This window comes from Gekko japonicus, unplaced genomic scaffold (genome assembly GCF_001447785.1).
Source record: "Gekko japonicus isolate JY-2015 unplaced genomic scaffold, Gekko_japonicus_V1.1 scaffold2157, whole genome shotgun sequence".
Classification (NCBI taxonomy): domain Eukaryota; kingdom Metazoa; phylum Chordata; class Lepidosauria; order Squamata; family Gekkonidae; genus Gekko; species Gekko japonicus.
In genome coordinates, this window is record NW_015171569.1 from 33,632 (window position 1) to 52,634 (window position 19,003).

Sequence of the window (19,003 nt, forward strand, 5' to 3'; positions counted from 1 at the left end):
AAAGGCAATTTTCTTACTATCATTTGTAGCTGGTTGGGTTTTTCTTCATAAACTGGGGGGGGAAGAGATCCTTGCCTTTCGTCTGTCCTTTTAAAACAGCAATGCTTTATTTAGGTCTCTTTCTTCAAAGTTTTCCCCACATTTGTGGAGGGGGGAACGGCCTCTTGACCACACAGCCATGTTTCTTCAAGGGAAACTGTCTGCTTGCACTTATGAAGAAACCCATAAACCTACACGATCATCATGGGACTTGCAGCAGAAAGTTCCCCATGGCAACTCAATTCAGACTGGTATTGGGGGCACAGGGGGAATGGGCTTATACCCTTCCCCCGCAACCCAAAATGGCCCTGAAGGATTATTTGCCCTGTTGGGAGGGCTCCACATGCACTGAATCCTTGCAAATGCAGCCCCCCCTAAGAGGGTAGATAGCATTTCCCAGGGTCATTTAAGGTCAGAAAAATAGTGTGGGTGGGAGCCCCTCCTCCGCCATACCATGGGCCTGAGCAGAACTGGGCCCCTGCAGTGCTTCTAAATTGAATTGCCATGGGGAACTCGCAGCTGGCATCTTCATGCAAGTCCTCTTTGGAACCACATGTAAAACACAATGTATAGTCTCTGAAGTACAGAAGAGAACAGGCAGGAAATATATGAAGACAGAGGTACTCATCTGGCTATCAACAGGAAGTCTCTGTCTTTCACAACCACTTATGAAAGAGTAGAGAGGAGGTGGCAGGGATACAAACTGGATAATTACCTTCTCATAGACCTGATCTTGGTCCATCATCTGTAATATTGTGCTTAGAAGCAAACTACTGCCAAGTCTTGTGGTACACAGGTCCTTCACTGAATGAACTAACCCCCCCCCCCCCCAATTCCTGTCCTAATAAACTGGTGACACTTGTAGTGGCTGGAGTATTGAACACAGAACCAGGGGTCTGAATCCAGCTCAGCCCTGAAGGTCACTAAGTGATCTTTGGCCAGTACCACAGCCTAATCTCTTTCAGACTTACTGCAATGGTAAAACTGGCGGTAACCCTCCTGAATGCCTTTAAGGAATGGTGAGATTTAATTAGAAATATTTATTAATAATTACACAAAACTATTGTGTGTAAGGACACTAAAGCAGCTTTGAAAAAGGAAAGGAGGAGGAGGAGGAGGAGGAGACTGGATTTATACCCCACCCTTCACTTGGAGTCTCAGAGTGGCTTACAATCCCCTTCCTTTCCTCTCCTCACAACAGATACCCTGCGAGGTAGGTGGGGCTGAGAGATGTCGTTCAAGGGCTGCTCTGAAAGAACTCATGACTGACCCAAGGTCACACCAGCAGCTGCATGTGAAGGAGTGGGGAATCAAACCTGGTTCTCCCAGATTAGAGTCCCCGCTCCTAACCACTACACCAAGCTGCTGTGGCTTTCAATTTACTTTGTTTGCTGAACACAAACACCATAAAATCTAATTTGTGAGAGGTAACCCATAGTGTGTGCTCCTGGGGGGAAAAACCAAGTAAGTTAAACTCATATTGAAACTGGAAGAGCGCAGTATTCTAGGAATGTAGATTGGGTGAGGATTAACCACTTTTTCAAGCTGCTTTAAGAGATATTAGTTTACTAGCTTATCATGTAGATACTCATTCCACTGCCATTACACATTTCTGGATCAACATATTCAAGGAGGGACAAAGAAGCTATCAAGGAAGGTCTCATGAACTTAATGGCAACTAAATACATGTTCATATTGGAAGAGGTGTTTTAACTGGGGGGTGGATAGGTGTATAGTTCCTTTCTTAAAATTTATTATAACTTTCTGAGGGGAAAGAGTGCTCATTATCAAAGCTGGTATAGTGTGAAAAGGCCTCTGCAAGACATACCGGTATTTCCAATGGAATCACAGAATCTTCAGATGCAAGAAATATGTAAACAGAAATTCCAGAACAGGCAACAACAGACAGTTCCAGAGGAACTATCCAGAGAGAACTATTTATTATACCTCTAGCATGCCTGGCTGAAACAAGTCTACAACTGAGGTTTCCTACAAATAATTATGATAGCCTATATACGAGATGTTATTTTAAGCCATTCATTAAATCATATCAGCCAGACAGGTAGAGTGATTCCAAATTTGGATGGAACATCTCATTCTCAGCTCCATCACTCTCAATTTTCTTCAAACACCAAAATTAGAGAGGAGAGGAGCCCTGCACATATTACTGCTCCTCTCTGTAACAAAGTGACAGAAAGCATCTGTCCACCTTTGACGTGTCAGAAGAATACACAGAATGAGTGTATCACTCTTAAGGAATTGCCAGATTGTTCCATGACTCAGGAAAATATATATCCCTTAATTTGTTTGTGTAAACATTGCTGTGGATATTACCTGTAATTATGTCCCATGGAATTTCATGTCTGGGGTACCTAATACCTTGAAATGCCAACAGGCTGATTTGTGTTTTCTTCTTCTGTCGGCTCTCGTGACCATGGCTTACATCAGAGAGCCTCCCAATGTAAGGGGGTGGGGAGAAATCACTGGTGAAACATCCTGAAGGTCATTTCCTGGGACTGCACTACAGGAGAGCACCTAGACACAATTGTTTGATATACTGATAGAAGCAATTTTTATTCTTAAAGACGTTCTTGCAGATCAAGTACCAGACCACAGTCAAGAGCCTTTCCCACCAGTGAAGAAGCTAGATTATTGTATTTCCCTGTTTCTTCTGTCAAGGTAGGACCTGCAAAGAGGTAGGATTTGTGCAGAGAGCCCCTACTCCTACAGGCTAGGCAATAGCTCTCTGGTCAGCAGGGACAATAAAGTTCTTCACAGTCTGGTTACCTGCTGGCCAGCTGGGGTTTGCAAAAGAGCAAAGTGCCTGCTCACTGTTCCCTGGAACAAGCAGCTGCAGCCCTCCTTCTTTGACAGAAAACAACAGATGTCTCTATTTATTTAATTTTCGCATTTATATCCCACCCATTTTATAGGTTAAAACATATAAAATCAATAGGGAGAATCCGGCCCATTGATGTAGGTATGGTCGGTTATCAGTGGGTGGGAGACAGCAACCTCGGGGGGCCATATGTGGATGCCCACTGCCTCAGCCAAAGGCCTGGCGGAACAGCTCCGTCTTGCAGGCCCTGGGGAACTGAATAAGATCTCGCAGGGCCCTGATCTCGATAGGGAGCATGTTCCACCAGGTGGGGGCCAGGGCAGAAAAAGCCCTGGCCCTGGTCGAGGCTAGGCGGACGTCCTTTGGGCCAGGGATCACCAGGAGATGCTGATTATCAGAGCGTAACGCTCTCCGAGGCATATATGGGAAGAGGTGGTCCCTTAGGTATGTTGGTCCCAGGCTGTATAGGGCTTTGAAGGTGATTACCAACACCTTGAAGCGGATCCGGTACTCAACCGGCAGCCAATGCAGCTGACAAAGCACATGCCAAACGTGAGCCCGCACAGGCATCAACGTAAGCAGGTGCGCCGCTACATTTTGTAATTTCCAGATTAGCTTCAAGAGTAAGCCTACGTAGAGCGAGTTGCAGTAATCAAGCCTGGACGTGACTCTAGTATTCTATTACCCTCCAAGTGCAAATTAGTACATTACAGGCTGTGGCCCAGGCAGGTTTTGTAATGAAAAGGCCATGGCCTTGGCTGTAAACTGCCCCTACACACCCTGGTTGGGTTTGGGCTGCACTGAAAACGTCCAGCACTAACACTAGCCAAGAGACAGCAAGCATCTGCAAGAGTGTGTGCTTGAAAGACACTAGACTTTCCTTGCAAACTAGTATGCTATTGATATTGAATCAGGTCGCTTCTGTACAATCTCATTGGCTCTCACAGAGGGGTACAGAATGAGCCTCCTTCTGCTGCAGTGGCTTCTGCTCTGGATGCCCTCCCAATATACTTCAACTTGGCCAGCCTTAGTTCAGGAGGACAAGGCCCATTCTGGGCATTCAGAGGCCACCCCAACCAGTAACTTTTTAATAAACAGTTTCTAACACACACAAGGGGGGGGGGGGCTTTGCTGAAGTCCTGGTCCACTCCCTCCTGCAGCCAACATCCCACAGTTTCATAAAGACCCTAAATGGGCCTCAGCAGTTGCTCACAGTCTGCTTATAGCTCCCCACGGCAGAACTAGGAATTCATAGTCCGAAGCAACACAGATAAAATATCTGGTTGTTCTGTCTCATCTGGCAGGGACGCGCATTTGGCCCAAAGTTGGTTAGTGGCCCCAGATGTTTCAGGCCCTGTTCTTATTAGATTTCCTGTCTCTGTCCCCATAGCTCCAGGATTGGACATTCTAAGGAACAGTATGATCCTTCTAACTGGGCAACAAAGCCGGGCTGGCCCCTGCCTCTAGACTTGGCTGGGTGTCTAACAGCTAATAACTTTTTCATCACCTTGACTGAAGAGCTTTGGCTTACTGAGGAATATGGAGCCCCAAGGAAACAGCTAGATGGAGGGGAAGAACGGAGGCACCTGCAGGCCATGCATTAAGCAACCTGGCAAGGGCATGCACAAATAGGAATAAGGAAGGGGAATGCTAGACAGGGCCAAAGAACACTCCTAGAATTGGCTTAGGTGGAAGCTGCATAGATCCTCTAGTCTCTAACTCCACAACAAAAGACTGGGATTCTGCCATCTAAGACTCAGTTTAATGTACCAAGGGAAGTCCTAGCAGTGACATCCATCAATGCATGTATAGTACAAGATGGTAAGGGCTGCTTAGTCTTTGTCCAAAGCAGCAAAGCAACCAGATGCAGGACTTCTAAAAGTCCTGTGGCAGCTGCTCCAAAAGACTCTTCCACTGCTCCGAACCCGAGGCTCCCTGTTTAAACAGTGTCCTAGACTTGAAGGATGGAACCTGGCAGCTATGAGGCAAGACAGTGAAGAAGCATATATAAAACATGAAAAGAATACTTGTGGATTTCTTGGAAGGTTGCAGGATGGGGGTGCAGGAAGACAGCACAGACCCCCATTGCAACACACACTTGGAGAAACTCAAGCCATTATCCCAACAGGCAAGCTGATCATCACTGCTATCCTATGACAGGCAAGCTCTGCCTTCATTCCTTCTTTGTAGGACCCCAAACTGTTCCGAGAATTTGCGTTGGGTGGCTGTACTGATTTCTGCTTCTCCTCCCAATCCCACCATTTTATTTTTAAACAATGTGCTTGCCAATGGTTGATTTTTAAAATCTGATTATACTAAAACATTACCAAATTCAGATGGGCAGATTTCAGAAGTGCTGAGGAAAAATTGACAAAATATCAAAGATACACTTGGGATACAAAATTCTACTAGCGCCTACTGTACTACTGGGTTATCTTGATAGCACTAGAGAGTTTACGTCCCAGAATTAATAATCATATTTGGTTATTTGAACACAGACAGCAACAACATTATTAAATAGCCAGCAATTCTACACGAAACGTTCTCAGTTTAGCTATCCCTAGGACAGTCAGCCACATCAACACTCAAGTATTACTGGGAGAGAAGGGATTCAGCATAACCACCCTGAAATACTAATTAATCCAGCAGTGCAGATGAAAGGGGGGAACAAAACACAGACCCATGCACAGCGGCTGCAGCCAAGGAGAAAATAACTTGGAAAGTGGGAAATCATCTTCCTTCCCAGAACTGACTAGTGAGTTACTCAATGTGGAAGGAGGAATTTGCAGTGGCAGAAGCAGGGTGAAATGATGGATACGGTGGTGCAAACAGCAAGGAATGTCATGTTTTAGGGAACTGTAATTCTTGGGGCTTATTCTGGGAAGGAGGAAGAAACATCATGCATAGCAGGTACATGAGGAAGCCAGAATTCACATGTTTGTTGGATGATCACCCAACATTGTGGTTTGAGATGAACCTCTCTCTGCTAAACAGAACACCAAAGATGCTTAGTAACAAGGTTTGAAGACATCCTGTGTGACCACCAGTCTAATGCACCAGAGACCAAGAAATACAATGATAGTGCCAGGTTGTGATTAAAAAGGAGCTGGAACCTGCCCATAATGGAGGCGCTGGCTCTAGGCTAGTCATCGTTTCAGATGAGACAAGCCAAGCTCAGCACATGCTCTCGATACAGAGCTCCTGGCATGTCTCCTCTTGAGGGCTGGGCAGTCTGGCAGCAGCTCTGCGGCTCCATGTATCGCCCTTCCTCAGCACTCCTCCAGGCACCTGTGTACAATTTTCACATCCTCCCTCCCTCCCTATTGCCAGAGCTCCCTTCTTATGCTGACTAAATACAGAATCCTTCCTCTCAAGGCCTCAAAGGATTCTTGACAGAGAAATCTTTCCTGACTGGATCCATGGACCCATTTGGAAGTATCCTTAACAGGACCCAAAGTGTGTTTTGAAGCATTTCCCCCTCAACAAGGATTTGAGGGGGGGGGGGGTGTTTACTGAGTTCTTGCTAGCTAGTGCCACTCTGACCTCTGCTGGTGAGAGGAGGCTACTGTGTCACAGCTTCAAACAGCCCTGGATGTGAGCCACAACCTGGCTGTCTCTCAAGGCCTTTTCACACAGCACCCAAAAGTGTCACTAATGGGTAGTGTATGAATATTGATAATGCATAGTAAAGAGCAGAAAATGGTATTTTTAAAAATCAGAGGTACACTCACAGCACAATCTGGGCTGGGGAAGTACACAGAGAGTAAATGAGGTGCCTCGCCAGCGTATCTCCAAGGTATGCCAGCAGAGTGTCCCTGCCAGACTTTGGACTGACAATGTCATTGAGGAATGCTAGTGCTAGCCTTTATGCTGGCGGGAAAAGCGGTGGACCCAGAGGTGTGGCAGACGTCAGACAGCTGCCCCAGCCCAGGAATGCGCCCCCCCAAAAAAACTGGTGGAAATTCACTCCATCAAAAACTATGGTATAGCTGACAGGCACCCATACAATGAGACAAGCCATGCCCTCCTCCCCAACACAATCTCACCCCAAAACTATGGCAGAGCACATGATGCCAGCAACAGCCACAATCAATCATCCCCTTCCCAGCAGCAGCCAAACCCCTGTACCCAGTCGCAGTCCCCCCCCCCCCACACCCACCAGCACAAAACCTCAGCCAGGACACCCCAACAGCTACAGCATGTGGCATGGGACTCTATCTCAGTGGTCTCCACTGTACACACTTAGAATGTGCGGTTCTCCATTTTGGTGGCGAGGGAGGCACAGAGAGGGCACTTAGCACTAACACTCAATGGAACAATGAAGTCTATGTTGTGTGGCTAACCTGAAGAGATAACTCATCTCCAGAAGTTCAAGCCAAAGAGGCAAGAATGCACAGACAGATGAGCAGGGGGAGGAATCCAGATTCCCTGGCCCGGGAGTCCACACCTGCCTCCATCCCCCTCACATGAGTCTGCGTGTGGCCATGACAATGCTGGCTCCCACACTGAAGTCAGTGGTGTGTATGACGGCAACCTAAACCAGGACTACCTGACACTATACCCCACATCATGCAATGGGGCATACTCCCAGGGAAGTGTACCCAGGAGAGCTGCCTGTGATGTGGTGGTGGTGGGGACACAGCACCTTACTGGGCTGTTAGTACACTCCCTAAACAGGCATGCCTCCAGACTGGGAACATGGCACACTGTGGCTTGGGGTGTCTGGCAGCTGCCCCCTTGCACTCTGTGTTTCAGCTAGCCAAGCAGCCACGGGACCCATTCCCTTGCAGGTTTGGAACACTATGCTGCAGCAGCATCAGATGGAACAGGTTCCATGGTGGAACACTTCCTCATAGGATCAGTGTCATTTGGATAGCTACCACATGCACCTCAGAGGGAGTTCCCTGGCAACCATGGGGTGGAACTGCAGACCCTGCCAGGGTCCCACAGTCCTGGCTGTGGTCAGAACCTGTGCTGTTTGCCATCACTGCGCATGTTTCCATTCAGCATCTGTGCAGATGGTGATTCAACAGGGAGATCTGGGAGCGTAACTGGTGTCGTTCCTGCCAGTTCCAGCCCAGCTTCAGGAAGCATCCTGCCTGGAGCATCCTTCTGCCCAGTGTGTCTCTCTCATTCATATACATGCTGTGCTAGGGACTGCTCAGCCTGTCTCCTCATAGCCCCAGCAAGCAAATCACAAAGCCAGAAGAGCCATACTAGACACAGGCAACTCCATTCATCAGGCCACATCATTTGCTGTTCAATAAAGGCTGGGGTGTTCTACAACTCTATCCCTGTGTTTGTGAGCAGATGTTACTAGCTTCATGTCCCTTCCTGCCCTCCCCACCTGTGATTTTCCCTTAGGGATGCCTTCACATCCAAGAGGGTGGGCTCTGAGACAGGGGTGTCTTTCATTTGTTACTTTTCAGGGGAAGAGTGTGCATGGCTCAGAGCAGGGATGGATGAGTGTACATAGCACTTCTGCTGCCAATCACACCCTTGCTCGGGAGAGTGGGTATCTGGTCTATCACATAGGTGCCCTTCCTCTATGGGCTAGAAAACAGGTGCTCTGGCCACATGTCTTGGTTGGGGGTGCGCTGTTGCTGAGCCTTTCCTCCCTGTCCACTGGCTCTCTCTGTGTGTGGGGTGATGCCAAGGCACACTGGCCAAATCAGTGGACAGTGACTGGCTTCTCCTGTGTGTACCCCTCACGGGGACATCATCAGCTACCATTGCCTGATTGGTGGGTAATGCCCCAGTTGCTATGAACTCGTGTGCTTGCTATGCCATCTGTGCTATGCAGAGGGATGCTTGTTGTTATTTCCCCTGGGAGATGTCCATAGGAAATGTACCAGCGATGCCACTTTTCCATCAGCAGCAGGCTGCTACTGCTGCAGTGGCCCTCAGGACTGAGCTGTCTGAGTTCATTTTGCATGGCAGAAGTGGTGAAAAGTCCCTCAATTACCTTGCAAATAGTATGGTAGAGATTATATGTATGTGGTTCCCTATTTCTAACTGTGCAGCTCATGGGTTCCTATTAGAATCCTAAAAATATCAACTAACTTGTTTCATTTATAGAATGCCTTTCTCACTGAGCTACTATTCATAGTTGTTCGGGGAGATGAATTTTCAAATGCAAGACTCATCTAATAGTCACGTAAGACAAGGAATATGAAGCCCAACCTCATTCACCATTTTGTTCAGAGCCTGACTCAAAATGTATCACATCTGAGATTGGCAATATAATAAAGTATACCAAAGACATAGTGCTATTCACCCCCAGCTGCGACTTAAGCTCATGAAAAAGATAGGCAAATTATGACAATTTCAGCCACCTACTTGTGCCTTCTGCCATAGCTAAGATAGCAAGAGAACCCTCTGCAAATATACGTTTGTTTACTATCTTGTTACTGTTAGTTGCTGATGAGATGCAGCAGCATCTACTGGCCAGTTTATGACACAACAGGCAAGTCTAACTATATGCTTATTGTCAGAGTGGTGCAAACAAAAAACAAATCTGTACTCATGCAAGCCAAATTCTGTGCTGAGAAAAAATGAACTGTATAAACAATACTGAGCATGATTTATTCTGCATTTTAAAACCATTTCACACAACTTATTCTGGCTCTGCTATTCATGGGATCCATGAAGAGATGAAAGAGATACAACAAGGCACTCTCACCCCATCCCCAATCGCTGGAAAGCTGATTCTGTTCAGGAAGCTAGATTCAGCATTCAGCACACTTTTTTGTCCTATGCCCCATCTATTCCTGCTTGAGGAATCAGGAAAGGAGCTGATCTGCCTGGTTCCCATCTTTCCTGTGCTCTTACAGTTCCTCAAATACATCTGTACTTATGCAATTCAAATCCTGTGCTAAGAAAAAACAAACTGTATAAATTATGCATTCTTAATCTTAATATGTGTTATGTGGACAACATACCCAATCCCAAACCAATTCAATGAGATCCCCGAATCAACAGAAAGTCAGCAACTCCTTTGGTCTAAGTAGTTTGCCTACTAAATCAAAAGCGCACATACACTTCCCTCAGTCCATCTAATCCCAGGATATGGTTGGAAGGCACAGGATGCAGCAACCCTGGTGAAACTGTCTGGGTCTGGTAAGTGCTCAGATTGGAGACCTCCAGGGAACCCTATGTATGCCACCTTGAATTCCATGATCTTCATAGGAACCTAGATGTATATTTGTATTAAATACAGATGTGATTTGTCCTGTGACTACCATTTTGCATGCAGCATACATTTTGCTCTGTGTGACTCTAGAGATGAAAAATTTCTGGAAATTTTGAAGCTCGGAAAAAAACCCCAGGTTTTTTCAGGGAAAACGGAAATTTCCGGAAAAATTAAAAAAAAATTGCTACATTAGCACTTCTTTTTCTTTTCCAGATTGAAAGTCATTATGAGGAATTTCACATTACCCTTTTTAACCCGTTTTGAAGCCATTTTTGATTTGTCGTGGAGTAAACCGGTATAGGGCTGCCAATTCACACATGGTTTTCCCCTTCCAGTAAAAAGCTGGATCTGAAGCGGTTTGCCATTTCAGACTGCAGCGCTTTTCCCCCACCGTTTTTCGCCCACGCGGGCGATCTCTGGCTTTTTTTGTGTGTGTGTGAATGTTTGCTTTAGAGTGCTATAGCTCTATAGTGCTATAACACAACACTCCGGGCATTCCAATGGGGTTGATCTAATGCTGTTGCGTTATACCGTTATAGCGCTCTAAGGCGACCGTTCAAAAAACAAAAAAAAGATGGAGATAGCCTGCGCGGGTGGAAAACGGTGGGAAAAAGCGCATCAGAACCGGGAGAGGAAACTGAAGACTACTTGGAAGCAGTTGACAAGTAAAATGCTTCAGCCCCATTTCCTAAACGGGACAAAAGCATTTGTGTGTGAAATTACAAATTCCGGTAGGGAATTCCGGTAGGGAACCGGTTCTAAAACGGTTCTGTCTGAAATGACAGAAACCGTTGCTTGGAAATAGCACAGATTTCAGACAAGGTGGCAGACAGAGTGAGGCGATGTTCCTCTGGACAAATTCAAGAACTGGACAAATGGCAAAAGCGACATTAAAGGCATAAGCGGAGACATATGACAGATAAGTATCGATTCTAACATTCATGGAAGCGATTGAGTACGTTTTCTTGGCAGTAGCATCAATCTTCCTTCCCTCACGGTCGGGAGGAGCAGACTGTCAAACAGGTTGTTTGGACTTAGAAGAGGAATGAGCTATCATCGAGTTCAGCAGAGGTTGTGTAAACAAGAATTTTCCAGAAGATTCTTGAACTTTATAAAGGCCATCATAACATCTTGATATCAGAGTGACAGAGGCAGGATGGTCCCATGACTCCTTGAGGACCGAAAGGTGGACCGGAAGCAACAGGAGAGTTGTTGAAGGTGGCAAATCCGCTTGGACTAACTTATGGACAACATCAGTCACTGCAGGAGTTTTCGTAGAGCCTTATACTTGAAGAGCCATAGCCACTCGCGTAATAAGCTCCAAATAGGCTTTTGGGTCTTCCGTGGGAGAGATGGAACTCGACTGACGGGCGTTGTCCTCAAGAGGAAGGATATCAGGATCAAGATCACCAGATACAGAATGGTCAGATACCAAGTCCGGAGAAGGTGACTGAAGCGGTTGGGAGACATCAATAGGTGTTTCATCACCCGCATGAGGAGGATACTGAGGTTCTAAAGGAGAACACTTCGGGGCATCTGCAGACATAGATACATCTGGAGGCTAATTGAGCCCCAGGGAATGGACTGAGGCTACCGAGTGGGAACGCCTGGAGTAGGACGAAGTCGGCCGGCCTCCGTAGCAATCAGTTTTTCCAAACTAGACAACAATCTCAGCGAGGAGTAGAAGATCTGGAGTAGAGTGAGGGTAATATGTCCTACGGTGCTGGACATCTGGAGACCAGGATCTATAATCGGACACCGATCTCAACGGAGAAGGCGAGCAATGATAAGGGTGTGGTCTGCGAGTATTGTGAGACCTCGACCTGGATTGAGTTAGCATGAAACGCTCCCTGTCATCCAAAGGGTAGATAGGCATATGGGAGCCTCAGGAGTGAGACCGAGATGCACAATGAGAGGAAGGCTGCTGGACAGGCAACTTGGAATGCTGACCAGGTGGAATATGTCCTGATGGTGAAGACAAGGTAGGAGGAGGAGGAGGCTGAAGACTAGGCTTATATGAAGGTGGAGCCGCAGAAGAGACCACCAGAGTCGATGTCGATAGACCAGAGATCACCACGGGATCAAACTTCGGAGCCGAAGCAGACATCGAGGGTTTCAATTTCGGCTTAGCCGACTGTCTTCGTGCTTTTTAGACTTATGCTTTAAGGATTTTGCATTGTCAGTGTGTTTGGGTGGAACAGAAGACTGGGACGTGACTGAAGACATCGTAGGACGCAAAACTTCCTCGAGCTGGGAAGTGACTGAAGACATCGTAGGACGCAAAACTTCCTCGAGAAGAGACGTTCTAAGTTGGGCCGTCCTATTTCTACAGGCCTGTCGAGTAAAGTTTGCGCAATGGGGACAGGAATCAACCCAGTGAGACTCGTCCAGACAAAACAAAGATTAAGGCCATTGTTGGAGGGAAGTTTCTCTGGGCAACGGCGACACGTCTTAAAGAATTTTGTGCATCCCATACAAATACCTCCCCGACCAAGGGGGGGGGGTGCGGACAGAAATGAAAGTGAGGAAAAATAGTAAAAAAAATTGTTTCGTTTTTCAGGAGGAATAAGAATAAGGAGAAGAAAACCAGGAGAGAAGTACTCAGCTGAGGCAATTCTGAAGAGCGACGCTAGAGAGGTGTGAACGCAAAGGTGGTCGAAGAAGAACTGATTGGGAGGCGGCTCTCTACCTCGCTCCAGGCATGCGCAGTGCGTGCCTGCACCCCAGGGTGGGAAGAGAGCCTGCCAAAAAAGGTTTCTGAGGCAAGTTCTAGAAGGTTCTCCGATCAAGGTCGTGCGCAGGCGCCCAACCCATGTGTGGGACTGCACAAAGACCATGACGAAGATGAATATATTGCTCTTGCAAGAGCTTAATCAAGTTTTTCCTGATCTTCAGGTGTCATCTTGTCTACAAATGAATTAATTGAATAAGTTTTGGATGCAGCTGTCTTCAGTATCTGTTCACTTGAAGATGCTGCTGATGGAACAACACTTTGTGGTGCTGCTGATGTTACAGATGGAGTAGAAAGAGGACTTCTTGAATGAGAACTTTGGGAAAAACTATGTGCATTTTCATCATTGTACTCCTCTTCACTTAGATCCATGAAGGGTTTTTTAATATCTACAGGACACTTGTTACATACAAGAATGTGTTTTGTCATCCTGGTAGCATTTGTAAATGCATATTTCACCTGACAATATTTGCAAATCACATTTTTCTTCTCAGAAGAACTTGTAATGTGAAAATTTAATCAGAATCATTTTCTGAGCTGTAATTATCAGTATCGGTTTCAGTCTCTGCTTCTGCAGCTACTCTGTTGTGTCTGTCATTATCCATTGGAGAGTTCAGTTTGTAACCTAGGACTTGCTTGTCCTCAGTGCACAGAAATTAGATTAATCTGATACCATACATATTTTTTAGAAATGATTTGGAAAATATTTGAACACTTTGTCTTAAAATATTTTATTCATCATGTTAAAATAGAACATTCCATTAAAAATTCTTTTTTCTTCAATTTTTCCAATTTTTCGGAAAAAAACAAAAAAGGTTTTGGAAAAAAAAGGAAAAAAACCCATTCCCCCCCCTAATTTTTACAGTTTTTTTCCGGGCCTTCACATCTCTTTCTCCTTGTCAACTTTTCCTCAGGTGTTTGTTTATTTGTATAAACCATCTCTATGTCCCCAAGGCAGGGAAATTCAAAACATTTCAATATTAAAACATATAAAATAAAGCATATGTAAAATTTAATAAAAACATAGAAACATGCATAACATCAAAATCAGCGGGGAGGGCCAATAACTGTGATTGGGGTTAAGCCAAACAAAACAATAAAGTCTTTACCTGCTGGCAGAAGACAGCAATAGAGGGATGTTATAAATGTTAACACTACTAAATATTGCTCCCCTTTAAAATAATCATCCACCTACTTAGGAAAGGCCCATAAAATCCAGAGATTCTCTTTGTTAAGTACAGCCAGCTGTGCCTTATCCGAAGCGATGTGTGCAACTTCTTTGTCATTTCACATTCCTGTTACCTATACTGAGTGAATTTTTGAAGGAAGTTAATGCTGAGACTTAAGCTTTTGAAACTGGGAGCTTGGGAAAAGTTTTGAGATGAATAGGCTTAGAAAGAGGTTTGCTAAACAAGCTGCATTTTTGGCTGGAAGTTAAGAGTTTTATCTGGAAACTGACTCAATAAATCCCATTCAACGGTGATCAAATTTTGGGAGGTTTGGCATAATATTGAGGCCAAAGCCAGACTTTAACATGCGTCAAAGAACTCTGGACCCTCTGAAAACAGTGCATGGGAGAAACAGCACACTGACAGCTCCTAGTAAACTATGCCTTTACCTGAAACAAATGTTATACTTCCTAGCAACACACAGCCAAACAACCAGAGAATCGGCCGGGTCCACTTACCAAAAGCCTTCCGGGGCTCAGTGAGCTTCATTGTAAAAGTGCGGCCCTTGGGCAAATCCTTGAGCATTTTGGCAACCTCGTAATGCCGGCAGCCGATGAGGCTCTGACCGTTGATGGACTCGATCATGTCCCCAACGTTGATGACTTGAATCCGGTCAATAACGCTGCCTTCCTTGATTCTCTGTCAGTAACATATGGGAAGAGTCACTCTGAATATGCAAGCCTAGTCGCTTCCTGACCTAGGTCATTTCCCACCCTGAGAGCTTCAGAAGGCAATCTGGCCATGAATGAGAGGATAAACTGAAGCGCAGTGGAGTCAATCTCCTACCTGGCTCTGGTCTACTCGCTCATTCCAGAATTATGTCTCCTCCCCTGTATGACTGACAACTGTCAGCCTGCCTTCAGGGAAGGAACATAGGAGCACATAGTGGAAAGAAGTTCATGATACATCAGGTCAATGGCAGGATAATCCTTCTCTAGGATGCTTTTCTAATTATCTGACTATAAGTAAAGCAACTAGTATGCTTAGACCAGTCCATCTCTCCAGGAGTGTTTTGCCTCATTTATAACTGAAGTGTGCCAGGACTAACTCCCTCATACACAGCCAGACCACATAGCAAAGAAATTAACTTGAGTGTTCAGTATTCACATTTCAGCCCCACCCCTTTCTGCTTGTTTCAGTCTTGGGATCCACCACAAGCTGATCTACAGCAAGAGCCTCTCTACCTCTCAGAAAACACTGGGCAGGGAAGCAAGGTTTTTCACCCATACGAGCAAAATAGACAAAAGCACTCAGTGACAGAGTTTCAAGAACATGATTCAAAATTCCGGGCATCTATTGCACATTCCACTCTGCTCTAATGCTGAGCTTGCAACACCTCCTTGAGATCTGGTGAATCATAATTAATATTTCTATTTCTAATTTAGTCACAGTGGATGCAAACAGCAGCCCAACCAGTCTGACATCCTGTTTCCTGCAAAAGCAGTTCTCAAACACCTTGCAAGAAGGCATAAACCACACCCCACCAGGCAAACTTGTACTCCTGGAAGCAGCCCAGCAACACAGCAACACTTCTGAACCAAAGAACCTGCACCATCAAGCCCCGGGAACCAAAGCTTTTACCAATGCCTTCTGCAGCCACTGAAGATAATAAGCTCCTGAATCTGCCTCTTTCTTAACCCGTTTCCCAAGGAAATGGCCTATAATCCATGCTAGGAAAGTAGCATTCCTTTTCCTTGGGTAAAATATTTGTTTTTGTAGGGTTTTGACTGTAACAATAAAGCAACACTAGGGCAATGGAGTGTTAAAAAGTTTTGGATGTATGTGTGTTTGTACTGCAATCTGGAAAGCATGGTATAATCACAATGTGAATTAAGTGTGCAAAAGGGGTACACAGTTCCTAATTCTAAGAATCTATCAGGAAGTACAGCCTCCTGAAATGAAATAGAAAAGGAGGAGATCAGAACCATAGAAAAGTTTACTGGGAACAGACTTTCACTTCTGTTAAAACCAAAGCAACCAGACAGTGTTGGTTTGGAGAGCTTTCAGAGACTGTTTTACTAGGTCTGGGTTTGCATTTTGATGAGTAGACTTCTGTTCTACAGCATCTTGACAAGAACAGCAACGTCTTATGTTAAATAATAAACACTGCAGTGTTGTTGTTTTTCCAAGGCCAGGACCCCTCCCTTGCATCCAGGGCCGGCTCGAGGTGCTTCTGCGCCCTAGGCAGGCACAGATGCCAACCTCCCGGTGGGGCCTGAAGACCCTTTTGCTGCCGCCGCCTCCTCCCCCCCAGGGGGGAGGGGGAGGGCGGGTGAGCTGCGGCGCGGGTCTGGCTCGGGGGTGGGGCCGGGCAGCATGGAGGGACGGCCCCACAGAGCCTGGAGCGCAGAGAGAGAGCCGGAGGGAGCGGGCGAGAGATGAGCCCAGTGTCCTGCACCGGCACCAGCAGCAGCAGACCCCCGGGGCGGGCGGAGACGCAGATCTCCAGGGCGCGCGGGGGGAAGTCGATGGGCTTCCCACACGGAAATGTTCGAGGTGCTGCTGCCACTCAGTAAGAACCGCTTCGGCTTCCCAGTCGCGGGATCAGGTTGCAACATGCAGGGCAGCCAGAGGCTCTTTGGAAGGATCAAATACAAGTGGACAATCCAATCCACACCCTCTTATTTTTTGCTACGGAGATCAGGCCTCCAGCTTGTTTCGTCGGCCTGCTTTCCTGCAACTCCCGGTGCTCGTCCGCCTCCTCCAGCCCTCCCCCCCCATGGAGATCTCCTCGCTCGGCCCCATGAGCGCTGGAGAAAACAAGCCAGATGATTCCTGTCTCAGCACTGTGCAAGTTGGGGCACGAAAGCCAAGCCAAGCTCTACCCACAGCAGGGAAAGGTCGTGGCAGAGCAGCCTCTCTGCAGGGCAAAGAAGCCACTGGGGATGGCGGCCGGTGGCGTGGGAGAGGGTGTGGCGGCGAGGAGCGAGCAGGATCTCGGGGGTGCGGCTACACCGCCGCTATCAAGGCTACTTTTTAAAGGAAGCTCCGCTGTGGGGGGGTACGGGCACGTGCAAGAGAGAGGCTTTCCTTTCCTGATTCCCCGATTGCTGAGAGTGGAGGAGATGGAGGCAGGGCGAGCGGATGGCGGGTGGCAAGGTGTGCTGCTGCATCGTGGTGTGCATGTGCTAGGATTGCGCAGCTCTGAAGTGCAGAGCCACGGGCGCCCCGGCACCATGCCCCCATGCGCCACCCGTGGGCTCCCCGGCAAAAGCTTCCCCGGCCTCCCGCCGCCTCCACCGGGTGCTCCTGAGTTGCTAAGGGCAAACTGACCCCGGCCCTGCGCACAAGAGGGCAGGCACCTGGTTAGGGAGGGCGGGGCACAGTTTGGATCCCCTGAGGGCCGGCCCGCCCTAGGCAAGCCCCTAGTTCGCCTAGCCGGTGAGCCGGCCCTGGATGGGCTGAGGCGTTCCCAAAGGTGGCCAAAGATTTCTTGGTGGGAAAAGGCCTTGCCTCCACAAGGGGTCTCCCTTCCTTTTGACCTGGGCCATTGGCCTGATCCAACATGGCTTCTCATATCTTCTTATGGGTAAACATCTGGACCAGATGTCCATCAGTTGCTATTAGCCATAAGGTCTAGGGGGAACACTGTGTCTGGGGCAGTGATGCCCTGTCTACTTGGTGCTTGGGGGGCAACAGTGGGAGGGCTTCTGGAGTTCTGGTGACATCTGATGATGACATCTGGGTTTTGGCCACTGTGTGACAGATTGGATGGGCCACTGGCCTGATCCAACATGGCTTCTCTTTTGATCTTATGCTCTGTATTCTTGGGGGGGGCAAGAGTGGGAGGGCTTCTGGAGTTCTGGCTCATCTGGTGGACTTCCTGATGGCCCCTAGGTTGTGGCCACTGGGTGACGCGGAGCATTGGACTGGGTGGGCCATTGGCCTGATCCAACATGGCTCCTCTTACATCTGGGGCATTTATGCTCTGTCTTCTTGGTGCTTGGAGGGCAACAGTGGGAGGGCTCCTGGAGTTCTGGCCCTGCTGGTGGACCTCCTGATGGCACCTGGGTTTTGGCCACTGTGTGACAGAGTGTTGGACTAGATGGGCCATTGGCCTGATCCAACATGGCTCCTCTTACAGGCCTTCTTTCCCAATCTTTTAGTTCTATGACCACCCCACCCCAGATGATCTATGATGGGACAGGCAATTTGTGAACATGCACACACAGGCTCTTTTCTGAAGAACGATCCAGCTGCATCACTCCAAGGCTCAAAAAAAAAAGCTCATGCTGGAAGAAAGTTTGTAAGTCTTTAAGGTATCACTAGACTTCCGTTTTTATTCTACTACAGAAGACTAAAATGGCTACCCCACTGGAATTAATCTAGTCTCCCATCCTAGTTGCAACTGTACGCAGAAGCTTTTGGGAAGAAATCACTGCATGAAAACACTAATATTACCCCACTGTATGTCCACAGTATTTGGTATTCAGAAGTATGCTGCATTGAAATCCAAAGATTTTATTTAATTACCATGTCTAAGAGTCACTGATACACCCAACCTCCATGACAGGAGAAAAATGTATTGCTAGTCACTTCCTCTACAGTATTCATAACTTTATAAACCTTTATTATAAACAAGAAAGCCCCAAACACTTATGCTTTTTGAGATCCAGCGATTTTCTAGGTCCTTCCTCTTTAGACCACCAACAGTGCCATCCTAAACTAAATTATACCCTGGTAAGCCCACTGACTTCAATGTACTTAAAGGATATAATTCAGTTCAGGTCTGCACTGCAAGAAAGAGTTTGACCTGGTCATAATACTTCTCATACAGGAAATACGTAACAATGCCATGCAATCATTCAGTATAGTAGGCTGGACAGGCTGTCCTTGCAAGAAATATATCATAGATGGGCCCAAGCTCCCACTTCTTCTAAAGATACCCCCCTCAGTTTAGAACAGTCAAGAAGCCCAGCTCAGGGAATGTGGATAAGCAAAACTGGTGTCAGGGGTTGGCAGCCTAGGGCATC

General features: G+C 47.0%; 1 protein-coding gene across 3 annotated transcripts in view; it reads right to left on the reverse strand.

Annotated features, from left to right (window-relative positions):
- The window catches only part of GIPC1 (GIPC PDZ domain containing family member 1), a 43,236-nt gene that overhangs the window by 17,366 nt on the left and 6,867 nt on the right, over window positions 1-19,003 (reverse strand). For all 3 annotated transcript variants that reach the window (XM_015419789.1, XM_015419791.1, XM_015419790.1), the window contains exon 4: window positions 14,489-14,669. In XM_015419789.1, coding sequence (XP_015275275.1) covers window positions 14,489-14,669 — 181 coding nt within the window. The remainder of the gene's footprint in view (window positions 1-14,488; window positions 14,670-19,003) is intronic.